This window comes from Marmota flaviventris, chromosome 10, assembly GCF_047511675.1.
Source record: "Marmota flaviventris isolate mMarFla1 chromosome 10, mMarFla1.hap1, whole genome shotgun sequence".
Lineage (NCBI taxonomy): Eukaryota > Metazoa > Chordata > Mammalia > Rodentia > Sciuridae > Marmota > Marmota flaviventris.
In genome coordinates, this window is record NC_092507.1 from 30,748,934 (window position 1) to 30,768,620 (window position 19,687).

Genomic DNA, 19,687 nt, shown 5'->3' on the forward strand with positions numbered 1-19,687 from the left:
GGAACCCAACCTCAGGGACCCTTCCTGGTATGATGCAAACTCCTTGGGGGGGGGGGGGGGGGGGCCCAAGGCCCTGTCCTTGCTGGCCAGGTTTCCAGCCAGAGCCCTGGAAGTTTTCTCTGAAGCAATAACATTCATGCTTTTCAACAAGCACCTGCCCCAAGCCATTCTAGGACCCTGGAAAATGCAAGTTCCTCTCGCTGATGTGGCTTCCTTCACAGGCACAGCCATCCTGGGCCTGCAGAAGCCCAAGCTTGGGGTTGGGGGGAGGGGGAGTTGCTTTGCTACATGGAAAGATTAAGCCCTTTGTCAGAGAACAAGGTCCCATGCTTGGGCATGCCAACATCTGAGCTGCATTTGTGCAGCTCCACCAACAGAGTTGGTGCCCAAGGAGGCCAAGTTGCTCTCTTTGGCATCACTGACATTGCTCTGAGATGCTCAGGCACTCTTTCAAAATAAACCTTTCCAAGCTGTACCAGGCCAATCCAGCTACCATCAGGGCACACCTGATTGGTGGCTCCCCTGCTCTTCCAGCATGATTATTTTGTTTTGTCCCAGTCTCTTCTGACCTGGGTGAGAAGCAGACTGGAGGGAGAAAGCAGGGGATGAGTCTGCATTTCCATCTCCTCCCTGATCATCCTGTGAAAGACAGTCCAGCAGAGGAAGCAGCATTTTAAAGAATCTCTCTGCCTGTCAGGACATTGGAGAAGTCACCTCTGAGGAGAGGAAGAAAAAGGAGGCAGGGAAGCAGGCCTCTTCTTTTCCACCTCCCTGCAGCCACTGAAGAAATACTACCCAACAACCTTCTGCCCTGAATAAAGGGCCAAACCTCTTGCCACCCTGGTGAGAAAAGCAGTTCATCTACCTCAGGCAAAGGCAGCAATTTCTTGCAGAGTTTGCACAGTGCTAGGAGCAATCAGGGAATCACAGAAGAGCAGCCTTACCAAAGCCCTGCTGCTTTCTGGGCCAAGGGCAAAGGGGAACATGAGGTATTAGGAGCCCTAGGGTCCCGGGGAAGAGGAGCTCCACATCTCCTGGGCAGTAGGGCCTGGAGTACAGCCCCAAGATGCATGTCAGGGCTCCTGGTATCGCAGTCTAGGATTGTGCTACATTTCATTTCCAAAGAAGTGCCCTTAGTGGGCTCTATTGTCTTTAAAAACGGAGGCTTCTGCTCTCCTCAAGGCTGGCAGTGAAGAAGAGCTTAGGCATGCTTCCCTGGTGTGGGAGTCAGGCCTCTGGGAGAGCTGGCTGACCTTAGTGCTCCAACCAGCAGTGATTCCATGAGAGGAGTGATTCGGATGCTCTCCCTGAAGCTCTTCTAGGTTCTGCCTCAGCCACACAGAATGCTGGCATTTACTGGGACCTGCAATCCCAAGACCTAAGTGCTCCTTTCCTAGCAGAACTGGGTAGAAGAGGAGACCGGATGGAGAGTACTTTTGGAGATGTTCTTCCCTGAAGGATCAAATCCTCCTTGTCGAACCAGGACTTGGCCCTCTTACTGGAGCCTGCTTCATACCAAAGGCCCATTGCAGACTTCCTGAAGGGAAGGAGTCCATGAAGAAAGTAGGACACTGAGCAGAGCAGAAATATGAAGACAGATGCTCTGAATCATCCATCACTGTCCCCAACCACAGCCCAGCATCACTGCAGGGCCACTCCTGTCTTTGCCACATCCTCAATTGAACCCCACCCAACCAGAGGACATGGAATGACAGCCCTCTCTTGTAACCACTGCCAGGTTTCATTTGGAGTGAGGGAGCAGCTGAGTTGGCTCCATGGTAGGGAGACCTCAGAAGGATCATGTTCCTTCTTTCCTCACCATCTCCTCCTCAGAAGGTAGGTCTCTTCCAGCCCAGTGTAGGCCAGGAGTCACACTTGTGCATGCTCCTCTTGTAGGACAGGCTAGCTCCAGTGGTTTCTCAGGCAAAATGTGCATCCAGAACTCTGAGGAACAGACCCTAATGCAGCCACTCTCCACCATGTTTGCATGTCAGCCTCATCCTTGTGGGGGGGGGGGGGGGACTCCAGGTGGAGGCTAGTAACTTATTTGTGGAAGTGTTAAGAATTCCCCAAGGTCAATTTGTAGAGAACAGCCTATCATTAGAGAGGTGGAATAGCAGAGTGGCCCCACTCCTGGGCAGTATTGACAGCCAGGAATTGTAGGCAGTCAGCCTAAGTTACCAGCATATCAGGCTCCTCTCCCTATGCTGACCCTCTTCAGAGGCAAGGGGAGCCAAGACCTAGAGCTACAAGGGCAGCCTCACTGCTGGCAGCAGTCTCCTTCTCCCAGTGCCACCCAGGATACCTAGAAGCATGAGGATATTGACATATCATTTCCTGGGGGGTGCCTTTATGCCTTATCAGCAAATGTCTGTGCCATCCATGGGTCACTAATACTTCCCCCCACTCCAAAGGTGTATTTTCACACCATCCAGAGGGTGACTGTTCTAGAGGTGAATACACCCCAAATAGGAGGCAAAAATATCCTTTTGCAAGAGTTTCCTCCCTACCCTGTCCCCACTGGGGTCAAAGAGTACAGAATCCTTTGTCCCATTTTTAGGAACATGGGAAATACATGTATTTCCAGTTCAAGCAGGACTGGGGAGAGTGCTTCTGCCTAAAGAGGCAATAGTCCAACCACCTTCTCACCCTCTGCACACAAGGATCTCTTCTCTGAATATGCAATAACAGAGACTCAGGAGGAGACAGAAGCCAGTTTTGTTCATTTTTCTCCCACCCTTACCTACTTACTTTTTGTCTGTGGGAAGGGGATCCTGGTTTCCCCTTGTTTTCTTGGGAGGGAGGTTACAGGACTCTGACTTCAGCTCAGTGAAGATTCTTGCTAGACAAGGAGGTCCTCTGGACTGAGATGGTCCCTATACCCCCTCCAGCTTTGGTATGAAGGCAGTCATTCCCGAGACCTCAGCCCTGCAACCCCAGGCAGTTCTTCCTGCCCCAGGCACTTGGACTAGATGTTAGCACTTGAGGATGAGGACTGGGGAAGAGGCAGATAGCCTTCCCCATGTCCTGACCCCTCCTGCCACCTCTTCCCTCCCTCCTAGACATGAACCCAGGGCTGCTTTGTTCCTCTCCAGGGCAGCCTCACACCCTTCACCCTAGACTGAGGAGGAAGAGGGACACGTGTGACATTTCCAAGCCAGACTTCAGGATTCCCAGCAGACCTCTCACAGGGTGCTGACCAGGCAGTGGTTCCCCCACAAAATAGGTTCCAGCCGTCAAATCGAGTCAGGGTCTAAGTGGCTGGGAGAAGCCCCAACTAGACAAGGATGAGAAATAAAGCAGAGGCATTTGGGGTGCCCAGAGCAGGCCACTTCCTGGAGGGCAGCAGGATTGTGCAAGACAGCAGGGAGGCCAAGAGGGGTTAAGTATTGCTTGTACAGAGCTGGTGACTGTGCAGATTAGAGTCCAGAGCCAGGCTACTCATAGAGCCAGGAGGCTAGAGTCCAAGTGTGTGTGACAGGGACCCTGGTCTGGAAATAAGCAAGGACTAGAGCTCCAGGTAGTCAGCTTCATGTAGTTCATCCCCAAAGGTCAGACAGTATTCCCAACAGTGGCTCAGAACAAGTCGCCTCAGCCCTCCTGATTCCAGCAAACAGCCACGCCCTCAGCACCTCTTAACAAGCCAGGTCCCACTAGGGACAAGCCAAGAGTGGGACAGGACCAATCTCTGGGCCTGGGGGTGGGGAGACTGTCTGCTTTGGCAGATGACATGCCACTGAGGCTGACCTCCTGGGCCCCTGGGAGAGCTCCTTTGGCATGTTGGAGGTGGCTGGGAGGGAGAAAAGGCCTTGAACAAATGCTGAGGGAAGCACCTGGCTCTGCCCTCTAGGGGACCTGGCCAGCACCCAGGAGCGAAGACCTCCTCATGCTAGCTGGTAGGAAGCAGGTGGTTCTAGCCTCAGGGGAAAGCAATCTCAAAGCCCTCTATTCCCCAGGCACCCTCTGCCTCCCTGGGGCTCTGGCCAGGGCACTAAGTGAGCATGCTACGTGCTGCAGGATGCATTTGGTGGAGAGAGCTGCTGGAGCAGCTCAGGTGGGGAGAGGGACAGAGGCGGGGGGTTCCCAGAGGAGCCCAGTGTGGCCCGCTGCAGTGGATGCTACATTCCTCAAAAAAGAGCAGCAATGCTGGGAGAGGCAAAGGGTGAAACAAAAGACAAGACAGAACCAAGCAGAGACCACCAAGGGGCGGGGGGCACAGGCTCTGCCGCAGGGACAGGGAGAGGCAGGATAGGCCACCCCTAGAGATTCCTCAGGGCAAGTCACATCCACACAATACTCCTTTGGGTTTCTTTTCAACAAGATACAAAGAGACATGGATTCCAGCCCATGTGTCACCAGGACTGACTGTACCGAGACAAATGAATACATAAAAAGTAGTCACACATACACACACACAAATAGACACACACACACACACACACACACACACACACCTCCACTGCCAGCTGGGACAAGCCCAGTAGCCAACAGGCATGCAGCAGGGCAAGGGGTCCAGAAAGACACAGAGACTATGTACAGGGGAGGTAGAGGCCAGCAGGCCCCCTTCTCACACCACCACCCGGCCTCTGGTCCTGAGCAAGGTTCTTAGGAGCAGGAAGGGCTGGTGGCACTCTCCAAGGAGGACTGGGACAGGCGCCTGGTGAGGGATCCGAGTGTGGAGTCTGCCACGGAGGAGGTGGGGAAGAGTTTGTACCAGCCGGTAACCGCAGCACTCAGGTCCAGTTCATCCAGCATGATCTGGGCCATACCCATGAAGCACTTGTGATCCATGCGGCCATAGTCTCCCCAGACGATCACCTGCCAGCAGGGGAGAAAGAATCAGGAGCCGAGCCACTCTTCTTCAGCTCCAGGACTGGGAAGTGGGCCTAGGAAACTAAGTTTTGCCAAGGTACAGATGGGACAGAGAGCGCCCGAACCCAGATTGATTTTGGGCAACAACTTTCTGAGCACTTAAGATGTGCCAGACTCGATCCTATGGACTTTACATGTGTCATTTAATTGTTATAACAACCCACATGGGTAGCGGTGCTGCGTGTATTAGTATTTATACTTAGAGGAAACCACGCTCTGAGCTGATTTAACTAACCTAAAGATATAGTCATTTATAGCAGACCTGGGGTTAGAAGCTGGGTGTGTTTGACTCCAGGGCCTCCAAGCATCCTAATCGACAATTTCCCCATTGTGCCTCCAGTTCTTCTGCTGGCTCCCTGTGGGTCTTGCATCTGTCCTGGGCCCTCGTGTACCTCAGTGTTTCTATTTGTAACTTTGGTAGTGGGAACAGATTAGCTGAGTGATATTCAAACTTGTGTTTTTAAACAGACACATGATATTATGCCCCCTGCCCCAGAACCCTACAGTTCTGTGGTTTTTAAGTTTGGCAACTCAAGGGTCCTTGTCATAGAAACACCCCAGCTCAGAGGAGCAGCCCTCTATGGTGTGGATAAATGTTCCCAAAGGCCCAGGTGTTATCGGCTTAGCCCCTAGCTTGGCACTAGTGGGAGGTGGTGGCAACAATGGTTTCAGATTTTGAAGGTGTACCCTGGAGGGGGATAGTATGGTGCAGGTCTCTTCTCCTCTCTTGTCATTTCCCAGCTGCAGGAGAAAAGCAGTTTTTTTCATTGCTCACTCCTGCCACCACATGCTACCTCTTGACAGGCCCAGAAGCAGTGGGGGAAACTAAGCCAAAATAAACCTTTCCTCTTTTTGAGTTGATTATCTCAGGTATTTTGCTACAAACAGAAAGCTGACTAACAAGAAGACACATAGCCCAGACAGGCCTGACTCTAACCTCTTCTCTTGCTCAGGCAAGACCAACTGCCACCATCACCATTAAAACTTAGCAAGTAGCTGTCTAGGTGCCAGGTGCAATGTTAGGCTGTGTAGGTGCCTTCTTTCAATCTCCACGATATACAACCCATAGCTAGTGAGTGTCAGCTGGAATTTGAACCTAGAACCACACTCAGAGACAGACTCACCACAGTGCTGAAGGCCCACATGAGCTCAGAGTCTTTGTCTATGGAGGGGACCTGATGAGCCTTCCCTTGCAGTACTGCTGTGAAGGCCAATAACACACAGAGCATGAAAGGGCTTTGTCACCCTCAAAGAGTTGGGATAAGAGCCACCTAAACTTGACCTCAGCTCTGCTAATCACTCACTGAAACCTCAATCAAGTCACTTCATCTACCCAAGACCGTTTCCTCATTTGTAAAATGGAGGAAATCACATCTACTTCATGGGGTGGTCCCGAGGATGACATGAGATCATATCTGGAAAGTCCCACCCTCAGCTGATGCACAATGAACATCAGCACCAGGTAACAGAAGGAGGCAGTATGGAAATGAATCCTGCTTCTCCCTGCCAGCTGTGCAAGCTAGGGAGCATCTTATCTACCTTGAAGTCTTGGTTTCCTTCTGATTCAACTGGGGGCAAGGACACCTCACTGGGGTTGTGAAAATAAATGGACAATATAAGCAATGCACCTGGTACAATGCTTGACATAGGATGAATCATCACTGAAGAACCTCGTTATGATTTCCAGTTTTTGAGTCGACCCTGGCCCACTCACCCTTAATACTCACCTGCAGCACCTTGCCCTGGGGCCCCTCATCAAAAAGCAGAGCCTGCTGGTACAGGGGATCACAGGTCTTCTTAGCCACTTTTGTCTTCTTCTTGGCCAAGCAGGCCCCATTCTCAAGCAGATAAGCCTTGATATAGGTAGCTGAGGGGTGAGGGAAAGAATGATATAGTCCAAGAGAGACAACTATGGCCCACCCCATCCCCAACCTCCAGGGGACCCTGGAGGTGAGCAAGGTAAATAGATTGTGCACTGCAAAAGGAAGAGGCTGACCCCTCCATCCTCTCCTGCCCCCACCTCACTCACTGGCCTTCCAGGGAAGGTGTGACTCCAGTCAAGAACACTGATGTAGGCCAGTGGGAGCTAAGGATGGACTACATACAGTTCAGCTACATACCCCTCCCTTCTAGGGCCTCCATTACCCAAATCCCTCTCCTAGCTGCTCAGCCTCACCTGGGAGAGATTTGGAGCCTGGTTTGGGGGTCAGGCCCCGAGCCTCAATCACTTCCACCTCCAGCTGGCCACCCCGGTCCATGATGGCAATGTGCACATCTCCTGCAAGGGAAAAGAGGGACAATCCAGGCAGAGTCAGACCAGGGATTGAGGGGCAGCCAGCTTCTGGTGAGCATATCAGTCTGCAGGGAACACTGTAGCAGCATTAGAAAGGAACATGATGGAGCAAGCTGCAAGTGTCAGACTGTTCTCAGAGATCACTTTATATTTTTAAATTTTATTTTTTGGTACTGGGGATCCAACCCAGTGCTATACCACTGAGCTATATCTCACTAAGTTGCCAAGGTTGGCCTTGAATTTGCAATCCTCCTGCCTCAGCCTATATCATTCTTTCCCTCATCCCTAAGTCACTGGGATTACAGGCATGCAGCACTCGGTTCTTAGAGATCACTTTAAAATGCTGGGTGAGATGGTACATGCCTGTAATTCCAGTGACTCAGGAGACTGAGGCAAGAGGATTGCAAATTCAGCCTCAGCAACTTAGTGAGCCCCTGTCTCAATATAAAAAAGACTAAAGATGTAGTTCAGTGGTAAAGTACCCTGGGTTCAATCCCCAGTACCAAAAACTGAAATTGAGTCACTTCCAAGTGACTGAGAAACACTTTGCTAGATCCTGTGGCATGGGATGGGGCATGACCCTCAAGGGGCATGCTTGGATCACAACAACTGGCTGCCAAATTCCCATCGTGTAGCTGACTGGGAGGCTTCTGTTTCACTAAGCAGAATAGGCAAGTTTAGGGACAGAGAGCTTCCTGTGTCAGGAAGCCTGTATGCTCTCTTCTTCATCTTCCCCTGCAGCAGCCCTCAGCCATTCCCCATTAATTTATCAAATACTGAAAGAGCGTTAAGTGGGAAGCAATGCTAAGCTGAGATGGCCCAGGATACAAGGCACTACCTGGAAATGGGGCCGCTCAACCCTCTGCCAGAGGAGCACAGAGAGCTGAGTGCTCACAAGGTCAGGTCCTGTGTCCAACAGAATCAGATCCCATGTGTGGAATCATAGCATTACGTGATTTCTAGGAACTCTTAGCTTTGTTCACCATGGATTTAGAATTATGCAGTAGACAAGTGGAACAGCCTTCAAAGCAGTAGATAATCATAAGCCTGATCCAGAAAAATTAAATGGGCCAGACTTTTGGTTCAGCCACCCTTTACAGATTCTCTGAGCCATTATGCAATTATCCATATTTGCATACGAAAGAGGACAGGGATTTACTACTTTCAGGAGGCATCCTAGAATTCATCTTCCTCCAGTGATTCCTGACCTCTTCATGGGGGAAAGGAGGGTCTTGGGAATTCATTTTCTCCACACCTAGCTATATCTCACTTCCCAAATGAAGGAGAGGAAATGCAAACCTGCTTTCCCAGTTTTGGACACAAGGGGGCACCACACACAAATGTGCAAGGCTGTGATGGCACACTGGCCTTGTGAAAGTGGTTGGCTCATTTTGCTGCTTCTCAATTTATGGTCTAGGAGAGAGGGAAAGCAGGCCCTTAAGAGGCTGCCAGAAAATGGTGGGAATTAGTTCAATCCAACGCAAGAGCCAGATGAGAGCTACCTCTAAGGATCCCTATGGACCCCTCTTCCAAGGGGCTCTATGGCCCCCCTTATTATTTTTTTTTGCCATTATACATGAACGTGCTCTCTCTCTCTCTCTCTCTCTCTCTCTCTCTCTCTCTCTCTCAGTATGGACCCTTTCAAGGAAGACAGGGTAGTGCTGTGGCAAGAGTCCTGGGCCTGGAATGGAATCCCAGACCCGTTGTGCACAGTTGCCTTCCTCTTTTGCTAGGAGGGTCAAAGGTCGAGTACTATCTGGATAGGGACCCTGGGCTTCTGGGTCAGATAATGCTCAATCAGGCCAGACTGATGGGGACACGAGGGAAGGCAGGAAGCACCTCTGTAGAAGCCAGTTTGGAGAGGAGCTGCTTAAAGCAACATAGCCTGAGGGAGGGAGAAGTAGTCCCAGAGTGCACGAAATGACCCAGACTGCAGCTAAGAGGACCAAGCATAGGCTTCAGAATGTCCTTCCTTGCTGCAAGGAAGAGGGATGAGAAAAATAATAGACAGCTTCTAGGTGCCAGGCACTGTTAAGAAAACAGTCAAATCAGCTCAGTTCCTACAAGCACATTAAAAGATCTCACTGCAAAGCATCTAATAGAAAGGAGCTCAATCAGCTGGTGTGAGATTGCAGAACTCAAGTGGGTCGTATTATCTCCATTTTACAAATGAGGAAACTGAGGCTTAAAGAAGGGAAGTGACTCATCCAAGTTCACACAGAGAACTGGTGAATCAACTTCAGGACAGCCAATGCTACATTCAGGTGATGGGCGAGTGAAGTGAGGGAGGGGACGTGCTGCAAAAGGTGCTGCGGGACAGCAGGCAGAGAAAGGCTGCCATTCCTCCTGTCTTTGATGAGGGAAGAATTGATGAATGCTCCACCGACTCTTCATTGGCACAAAAGCCAGAGGAAGGGCTCCGTTCTGCTGCCTGTACCTTGTCATGACCCCACCCCCACTGCTGGCTCACCCTCCCTGCCTTTTCTGCCATTACCTACTCCCCACTCACCCTGCCCTCAGGAAGACTCACCCATGGGGGGTGTTGCCAGCGTCTGTCGCCCCACAATTTGGGCTGGTCCCAGCCCATCCAGGAAGTCACTGAACTGGCTTTCAGCTCCCAGCCGGGTGGTGGGGAAGATGAACCTGCAGGAAAGGCAGACAACTGTTCATTTCTGCACATTGAAGAAAAATTCTTTGATGTCACTAAAGAGACAACATTTAAAATCTCATAATGATGGTTTTCAGTCTTCAAGTTCCAGGGATTTCTGAGGTGACCCTTAAAATGCAGTATCTGCTGGACACCTGTGTTCCTCACCAAAGGATGTCAGGCCAGAAATCTCAATGCCTAGAGCAAGTTCTAAGAACTGAGGTTTGATTTGACCATAAATTTAAAATCCTAGTCAATAACTGCAAGGTGGTGCCCTGAACAGCAACTGAGACCAAAATAACACAATTACAGGGTTGAGATGAATGGCAAGAGATGGTGGGTGGTCCAGGGTGGTGGGGGGCCTGGAAATAGTAACAAGAAAAACTGCCAGTGATTAAAAGCTGACCAGGTGCCAATGGGGCGCTAAATGTTCTAAGTGCACTACTGTGTCTTCCTTTTTTTTTTTTTTTTTGTACCAGGGATTGAACCCAGGAGCACTTAACCACTGAGCCACATCCCCAGCCCTTGTTATTTTTTACTTTGAGACAGAGTCTTGCTAAGTTGCTTAGGGTATCACCAAGTTGCTGAGGCTGGCTGTGAATTTATTGTCCTCCTGCCTCAGTCTCCCAAGCCACTGGGATTATAGGTGTGGGCCACCACACCCAGAATACTGTGTCATTTTAATCCTTACAATCTGTTGATAGGAACTACTATCCAATTTTGCAGATGAGAAAACAGAGGCTCCAAGAAGAAAGCCTTGCCTGCAAAACAGAGATGATGCTCAACTCATAGACTACAGTGCAGGCTGGGCAGAGGGTATGGGAAGAGTTCAGGACAAACAGGAAACAACAAATGGTAGTTAGAGTTGCTGCTGCTGCTGCTGCTGCTGTTGTCAAGGGGAAAGTGCTATTTTTTCATGTCCTTAAGCTGGATGTCCAGGTTGTGGCCAGCAGAGAAAGGACAGATAAGGAAGGGTTGGCCCAGGCCTGCTCAGGGGCTACAATGGACCAAAGTATAAGACCTCTTGGCTAGAGAGAGAAAAGGCTATGCAGCAAAGAATCCCTGCTGGACAGGTTGGCCTAGAGTCCCAACTGGCCAGTGACAGGCAGGGAGGTATATGCTCATCAGAGAGAGGCTATGTCTCCTCTACTACATGGAGCCTCTACTCCCCCAGGAAGGGGCTTCATGGCACCCACTTTTTATTGATCATGATCAGCAATCACCTAGTATCACCTTCTTATTACAACAGGATCTGAGGGATTAAAGAAATGTAGCCTCTCAAGGTCACAAACTTTTGGGAGCTTAGTATAGAGTAAGTTATCCTCTACCTTAGAGTAGAGGTTTGAATAAAGGTTATAAAGTCAAATGGCCCTAATTAACACCATTTAATACTTAACAGCCATGACCACTTAACAGCTGTGACCTTGAGCAAGGTTCCTCCCCTCCTCCTTGCCTCAGTTTCCTTACTCATAGACAGAGATAATGATAGTTCCCATGTTCCTTGGGATGGTTATAAGTGTTAAATGATCACCCCATTCCTGGGCTGATTACAGTAGGTAGATTCCAAGGCAGGACTCACTGATCTAAGGTACCCAGTGGTGATCTGCGCATGGGAAGTTAAATGTAGCAGCTATTCTCATTCATGGAAGTAGGTAGGGAAGGCCCTCTGTGTCCATGAGTTCCACATCCACGGATTCAACCAACCACAGATTGAAAACATTATTGAAAAAAAAATGTGCCTGTATTGAACATGTGCAGGCTTTTTTCTAAACAATATAGCCTAACAACTGTTTCCATTGCATTCACATTTTAATACATGGGTATTAAAAGTAATCTAGAGATTATTTAAGTAACAGGAGGATGTATGCAGGTTATATGCAACTACTACACCATTTTATGTAAGGGCCTTATGCATCCGTGGATTTTTTTTGTCGGTGGAGGTCCTGGGACCAATCCCCTAGAAATGCTGAGAGTTGACTGTATAGTAGTGAGATATGATCACTGAATATTAATAATGGAGCCCAGAATCCTGAGACTGGAGATTACAGAGCGTTAATGAAGCAGAAGCAGAGAGTGTTAGTCATAAACTATAGTTTCACAGATTTAGAAGAGATCTAAGGGAATATCTAACCCAGTGACTTTCAAATGTTTTACTGCAACCCAAATGTAAGAAAAGGATTTACCATCATGATCTGCTACAGACCAAAGTATATCTATACGTGTAAAACTGAAACAAAAGGACCCAAGGTAATTCATCCTCACTACTAGGATATACTTGAGTTCTCGATTTCTTTTTCTAATGCTGGTTCTGACCCATGGTGGTGATTTTATGCCTTGCCTATGAGTCACTACTGACAATTTAAAAAAACACGGATCTAGTCCAATCTCTTTTCCTAAGCTCCAAGAAAGTGTACTTGAGAGGACTCCACTCATCTGAGCCATAACAATCGTTTTAGAGCTAAAGGTAATTTAGGATCACATTTTCCTTTCCACCCCTCTCCTTCTGAGTAGGGAGGCATGGAAGCAGTAGGAGGCAGGAGGCACAGGTCCCTTTCTGAAACACACAGAAGGAATTCACTGCTCCTGGGCTCTAGGGCACTCCAGTGGAGCAATAGTAATACCTAGGGGCCAGACAATGGATGTCCTGAGAAAGGGACAAGGGAGTCGGAGGCATAGAGGAACCCAGACATCTTGGCTGGAAACCACACAGGAAGGTCTTCCTGCCCTGCCTGCTGGTTGTGTGACCCAAGTCGAGGAGGAGGAGACAGAATGGGCTGAGCAGGGGTGCACATACGTGCCATCGGAGCTGTTGCTGTTGGTGCTCCCATCAGTGGACTCCCGGCTGCCCTGGCGTGTGACGCGACTTCGCATCTCCACAGCAATGCCGGTCTCTGTGCTCCGTCGGATGTTGCTGCGCAGCTTCTTGGTGGCCCCTTCTGAGAACCCCACCCCAAAGGAGAGAGAGGAAATCAGTTTGAAACAACCTAAAGCTTCTTGGACAGTGTGGCCAGTTCCCCTCTGGGAAGGGGCACGCAAGCAGAGCTGACTGGAGTGGGGACATGACTGAGCTACCCCCAGAACTGGTCTACAGCCTGACACCTGCCCTGCCAGGGGCAGTGACAAAGACAAAGTGGACTAGAAAGATGGCTAGAGGGTCAGGATGGTGGAGAGGGGGCTTGAGGCAGAGCTCCTCCTACCAGGCTCCCCTGATGCCAAGTGCGCACTCTACTTCATCCCTTGCCCCCAAACTCATGTTCTTCTCCCCTCTCCTTCTCCCCCGACTCTTCTGGAAAGTATGTCTTACAAGATTTACTTTCCTTCTTCCAGATCCCCCAGGGACCCCATCACACCCAGACCCCACACAACCTATTTCTCTGATACCCTCATAGGCCCTATTAAAAAAAAAAAAAAAAAAAAACAAAGGGAGCATGACCACTCTCAAACAAACTTCCCTTCTGAAGGTAGGTCCAAATGTGGAGAGGGACATGGGTGGCAAGCTGGTAAGGCCCTTGGGGAAGCAAGACTTTGAGAGGGACTGCTAACTTGACCTGAATTGACTTTGACTTTAAAGGAAAGGTCTGTAGAAGAGCCCATGAAGCTGTGCAGTGCAAGCCTGCCTTGTGCCTCTGTATTCTATACAGGGCATGCCCTGCCCAGCACCCGTTCTCCACCTGACAGGGGCAAAGGGGCACTCTCCTCCTTCTAGCAGTGTACCATCCTACCTGGGTTTCCATAGCAACCTCTTCAGCATTCAGTGTGGTCCCTTCAGATTCACTCTCCTCTTGGGAAGTGAGGTGGGGACATATTGGGGTTTTGCAGGAATTTTGCATGCAGAAGCTTGCTGGCCAGAGGAATTTTATAGGGAGGAAGTGATGCTTGGATGGGAACTATATCAAAGGAGATATCTGCTGTCACTGGTTAGATGCCTAAGCAAATTAAGAGTGGATTTCTCTACAGAGATGGGGGAGACCTGAGACATGGGTAGGAGACACAGCCCCTGAAAACAGTGGAGATGGGGGATCTGATTACCCTAGCAGTCTTTTCTCCTACTCCCATCCAGTTATGGATTGGGGAAGGAATGTTCCCGACCCCAGCCTGGGAGAAGGAGGACTTTATTTCTCTTTCTTTGCTCTATTTATCTTTCAAGAAGTCTCCACTGTGGGAGGGAAGGTTGAGAGGGCTAGTATCACCAGTGGATGGGATGGTAGTGGAGGGGAGGTGATGGGAACAGGGCTGGGAAGTAAAGGGGAATGACTCCTGTAAAATCAGGCCAGCATCTAGGACACGGGAATATCTAGCACATCTAGGATCAGTGAGATCACTGATAAGTGTGTCTGTCTCACGCACACACATACACATCTCAGCTTACACTATTTCTTTCACATAGACGATCATAAGCAGACATATACAAAGCTGACGATTACATATATGAATACAGTTATCTCACATACAAGGTCAATTATGTTAGTACAAATTCACATGGTCACAAATGGTCCCACCAGGTCTTGGCCATATGTACACATGACATGCTCTATCAAATGTAGTTAGATCACATACATATGATGTTTTGATGTGAACTCTCAAATACCTGGAGTTGAACCAGTCCACTATATCACACACAACAGTGCCCATCCACACACGGTGTGTGACCTGCCACACACACAGAAGGCTGGGCAAAAATGGGGAGTGTAGGAGGATTCTCCCTGTCCTTGGCTCCTAACTGCCACATCCCCTCTAACCCAGTTAGGAGACAGATGGGCTCTGAGGGCTGCAAGTCACCCTTCCTCCCCCTCACATCCTCACCTCCTCAACATTCACTCTTTTAGAGCTTGGGAAAGCTCTGACCCATTTGGATGTGAATTTCACTTCTAAGACTTGCCCAGTCCAATGTGAATCCTTGAATGGGGGAGGTGTAGGACCCTGAAGAGGTTAAGAAATAGTTTGCTAGGCCCCTCGACCATTTCTCAAATAGGGAACTTGAGGTCCAGGTGTCAAAAGAACTGGGACTAAATGCCAGGTCTCCAGACTCCCAGTCAGCTGGTATGTTGCATCTCTCTCCCCTCCCAATGTCCCATCTATGTGTAATGTAACTCATCAGAGGGAAGGTTCCATGTCTTCAGAGGGAGGAGAAAGGTCTTGCAGCCTTAGGGGAAAAGTCCTTTACTGGCTTCATCCCTGTGCAGTTTCAACCCCATCAATCCAGGGAATAACTTCATGTAGCTTCTCTCTAGAGCACCAAGCCAAATTGCTTACAATAATTCTGTAGTCCCCAGATACTGAAAAACTTCAGGAACCATTCCATCTGTCCTGTCACATACAAGAGAGGGGCAGTAACAACCTGCAGCAATACACCATTAGGGACATCTTCTGGAATGATCCTGAGATTTCTGACCCAGAGCCTAGAGAGAGCCCAGCAGAGAAAAGCCACTGTCCTTGGTACTGAAAAGAGAAGCTCCATTTGGACAGGGGCTGAAACAGCCCTGGATGACCCTGTGTGGAGCTAGCCTAATACCAGACCAGATTCCACCTGTGCCCTGGGACCCAAAAGCCCTGAACTCACCTCTCTCATTGCTCCCACAACTTACAGAATTATAGATCTAGAAGGAAATTGGGAGGGAGCATTTTTTTAGCTCCATTTTACAGAAGAAAAAACTGAAACTCAGTGGGAAAGTGACTTTCCAAAGGTCCCATGGGGAGTTACAGAGCCAGGACTAGCCCTCTAAAGCACCAGGGTGAGTTTTTGAAAGTCCACTCTAGGGCAACATAATGAATAAACTGGTAGGGGGTGGCAGGGGAACCAGGAAGGAGGTTGGTACAACACTCAAGCTAGATATTATGAGGTCTGAACTAGGGCAGAGGCTTTGAAACAAAAAGGGATGGGCAGGGCTCTGGCTGAAGCAGGGTACAGATAAACTAGGATAAAGGGGGCCACTGGGAAGGGCAGACCCAGAGCCCAGAAGGTTGGGTCCAGAAGAGGAATTCCTACCAACTTCACACAGCCCAGCTCTGCAAGGAACTGAGCTATCCCATATTGGGGCAGTGGGGGGCAGCAGGGGGTACCCCTATGGGAAGTTTTCCCAGAACAACAATTCCAGGGCCAACACCCACAGTGAACTGGCACCATACAGCCCTCTCATGCCAGACTTTTCCAACCAGGAGGAGGCCCCAAGCTGGGATCCTCGAGGCTTGGAGAAAAAGAAAGAAACATTTTAACTGGGAAAAGGAATAAAGATGGGAGAGGTGTGGAGGCTAGAGGCCTTACTTCTCTTTTGACTCTACTGTGCCCAAGTGTAACAATAACAGCACCAATTTCACTGAGTGTCTCCCATGTGGCAAGCACAAGGCTGGCCACCTTCCCATTCATTATCTCATTTAACTCTGGACACCTCTGCAAGGCATGTATTATTGTCCTCATTCTACAAACAAGAAGCAGGCTCAGAGAGATACAGTAACTTGCCCAGATGGATCACCTAGTAAATGACAGGGTGTGGCTTCAGAAGCCACCTGAGATCATTCTCCAGGAAAATGCCTTCTCCCCAGGCTTTGAATGTTTGTCATAAATGAGTACAATGAACTAGATGACCTCGAAGGGCCCTTCCTGCTCTGACATTTAGCAATTAGATGACTCATAGGGACTTCAGTTAGAAGGGCATCTGGGCAATTCTCCTGGTCCCAGCCCCCGGCCTTCAGTAGTGCCCTTACATACCAAGGAGACAGGGATCCAGAAGCCCCCATGGCCATTCATCTCCTCCCAAGGCAAAAGGTCTTCCTGGCATCTGCCCCATCCCTGCCTGCCGTCTGTAAAGTCTATGCAGATCACTGCAATATCTCCCAGGGACTCAGGCCCCTGACTTGGCCTTGGGAGACTGTCCCTCCCAATCACTCTGGACAAGAGAAACCTTTGGGCCTGAGACTAGATTCTTGGGCGTGGTCTGCCAAAGCCAGACCCTGGGGTCTAATACCTCTGTGACGTCCTAATCTTAATACCCTGGCCCTAATCCCACCCCTTGGCACTATCCCTGTCCTCCTTGTCCTATCCCAAGTTCGGGATCCCCAAATCCCCACCTCCCTTACTACCTAGTCCCAGGCCAGCACTGCTCACCCTAAGGCACTAATAACCTCAAGCCCCTTCCCCATCCAGCCTCTCCCTGTGCCAGAAACCACATCACAGCGTGATTGCTGGAAAAGACCATCCCGCATGCTCCTGTTAAGGGCCTTGTAAGAATCTATTTTAAGGCCTGGAAAAGTCCCCCACCCCCAGCCCCAACTGGGAGTCTTGATGAGCATTCTCCCTGATCCTCCGGCAACCCCACCCCCCACCACCCCCATCCAGCTGCCTATTTGAAGGTTTCTCGGGGAAGTTGTTACTCTGAGCAAAATAAGCAGGAAGAGATTTTAAAACAAAACCAGCTGGTGTCTGGGCTGATGCCACAAAGTGAGGGGGTCTTGGTGGAGAGGGCTCGCTCCTTTGTGACATGGGGTCCATGTGTGGCTGTGTGCAACAAGGTGGGTCTCCTACCAGTCTGAGTATATCTGGGATTGTATAAGTGCAGACCGAGAAAGCGTTCGTTTTCATGAGGATGCGACTGTTAAGGTGTGTGAACGTGGCTCTGTCAGGCAAGTGCGTACCCAAGTATGACATGTTTCTGTGATCTGAGTATGTGTATCTGTGGTTCTGGTTGGTTTTATTCGTTGCCATGCAGAGTCTGAATGAGAATGATTGTGACATGCTTTCCTGGTGATAGGACTGGCTCAACTGAACACCTGGGCACTCTATGTGATTGTACAAACCATGAATCTGTTTCTCTCCTTTCTCTTTGTAATATCTAGGTGTGATGTAACATCTCTTTGTAACATCTACTTGTTTCTCTTTGTAACTATATTCATGTGGCTGTTATACTTAGGAAACTCAGAGATGACAGATGAGACTGAATCTTGTGGATGCGTATGTCTGGAAAATCGTGGTGTCCTGACCATGGTGCCAGGAACAAAGGAGAATCTCATAAATAATTACTGATTAATGTATAAGTCTGTGCAGAGCCAGCACACTGTAAAAATTCAGGGCTTGAAGTAGGAAGCCCAACTACGCATGTTTGAACCCAGGCTCCACTGTTTCCCCACTGTGTAATCTGGGACAGGTGCCTAGCCTTTCCTGTGCTTCTGTGCATGCCTGGTGAGGCTGAGGATGACAGGAATCGGCATACCTCCTCGGCCCAGAAAAGTACCTAGTATGTGGGAAGTACCATACAAAGTGTGGGGTGTGGTCAAGCACATGAGACAGTTAAATACCAGGGTACGCAGGGCAAAGTGACCCACCCCCGCCCCTCAGTGCCCTGGGCCCCTCACCTGGCTGGGGGAGCTGGAGTGTGCTCTTGCTCCACTGGGTCAGGCCCACGATGGCCACCATCTTGGCACCCAGGCTGCTCCGCCGCTTCTTGGCAGTGGTGGTCCCGGTCCCACCCCCAGGTTGCTGGGATCCACAGATTTCACCACTAATACTGGAGCTCCGCACCACATTCCTGGAGGCTCCAGCCGAGGCTGGACCTGGCTCCCCGTTAAACATGATCCCAAGTACAGGAGATCTTCAGGCAACCCTGAAGTGGGAGGGAGACAAAGAAATTTCACATCAGACCCCAGTAACTCTACAGCAGTCCCACTACTTCCCAGCTGTGGACGCTGGGCAAGTCACTTAGCCTCTCTGAGGCTGTAAGTATTAAATTAACAAATAAATATCAAGGGCGTGTACAGGGTCTGGCTCAACAAACAGGACTATTCTTGTTAGTGTGTGGCTATGAAGAAATGGCAGGTGGCCTGGTTTTGCAGTGAAGACTAAGGCTACAGAGTCAGATGGCCTGGGCTTGAATTCCAAAGGCCTCCAGGCACTAGCTGTGTGACCCTGTGACCGAATATCTTGGGATCTCAGAAGACACTTTAGCAAAATAAGAAATAGAAGCCTGTACCTTAGAGGACTGCTGTAAGAACTAAATGAGATAGCACAGGTAAAGTGCCAGGAACAGTCACAGCAGAGAGAGAATCCTCATGAGCTTAGGGTTGATTACTTCCATAGCAAATAATAAGCACAGGGAAAACAAACCAGGCTCTGCCCACACAGCCAGTGGAAGGGGTCCTCCTGGGTGAAGGGGATGGTTCAGAAAAGCATGAAACAGCAGGCCCAAATCACTGCCGAGAGGCAACCACCACCAGTGTTTTAACCCAGTTCCTTCCAGTGTCCTTTCTGTGCACGTACCAAAATAATTGGACTCATACTGTAAATACAATTTATATCCTGGTATTGTTCATCTAACATTATATCCTAAGTATTTCCCAATGTCATTAACACTTTGTATAAAGGTTTTAATGCCACCATAATAGTCTGCTGTATAGAGGTAGTATAATTGACTTAAATATTTCAATACAGCTACCTCTTGAATCAGGTCCAAGTTTCTCTTGCCTCTCTTTTAAATAAACACTGAAATAAACATCTTTCTGCACTGGTTTAGTCTGTTGATGTCCTGGGGATTGACTCCTAGAAATGGACGGGCAGGGTGGGAGGGTGTGGGAATGGCTGGTAGCTTCCCCCATGTGCTGCCCCACTTCCTGCATCCTGGCAGAGTAGTGGTTTTATCCAGGTCCCACCCTGTCCTTGTTTTAGAGGCAGATCCTGATTAGTTTCGGGACTTTAGTGAATGGCGTACTCCTTGGTGACTCTCACTCATCCAAGGTGGGCATATGACTAAGTTGGCCCAGTTCAACTTAAAGGGAGATTTGGATTCCATGCTTACAAGAGAGGTGGGGGTTTGGTGTCTCTTTTTCTCTCTCTCTGCCCCCCGCCCACAGTGGGCCCAGTCAGAGTCTGAAACCAGTACTCTGGAGGG

General features: G+C 49.5%; 1 protein-coding gene across 1 annotated transcript; it reads right to left on the reverse strand.

Moving 5' to 3' along the window:
• Positions 1 to 4,605: 4,605 nt before the first annotated feature.
• Rims3 (regulating synaptic membrane exocytosis 3) lies at positions 4,606 to 18,375 on the reverse strand. The gene is made up of 6 exons (XM_027937667.2): positions 18,159 to 18,375; positions 12,607 to 12,748; positions 9,696 to 9,808; positions 7,049 to 7,150; positions 6,600 to 6,739; positions 4,606 to 4,818 (listed from the first exon to the last, which is right to left on the reverse strand). Exons 1-6 carry the CDS (start codon positions 18,373 to 18,375, stop codon positions 4,606 to 4,608), a joined length of 927 nt encoding a protein of 308 aa, XP_027793468.1.
• Positions 18,376 to 19,687: the final 1,312 nt, after the last annotated feature.

What these genes read in the sequence shown, in the direction of transcription:
- Rims3 (XM_027937667.2), bottom strand. Translation starts at nt 18,375, where the DNA reads ATGTTTAACGGGGAGCCAGGTCCAGCCTCGGCTGGAGCCTCCAGGAAT. An exon ending in ACTCCAGCTCCCCCAGCCAG is followed by an intron (nt 12,749 to 18,158) that starts GTGAGGGGCCCA and finishes TGGGGTTCTCAG; the next exon opens with AAGGGGCCACCAAGAAGCTG. An exon ending in CCCAGGGCAAGGTGCTGCAG is followed by an intron (nt 4,819 to 6,599) that starts GTGAGTATTAAG and finishes CCCTGCTGGCAG; the next exon opens with GTGATCGTCTGGGGAGACTA.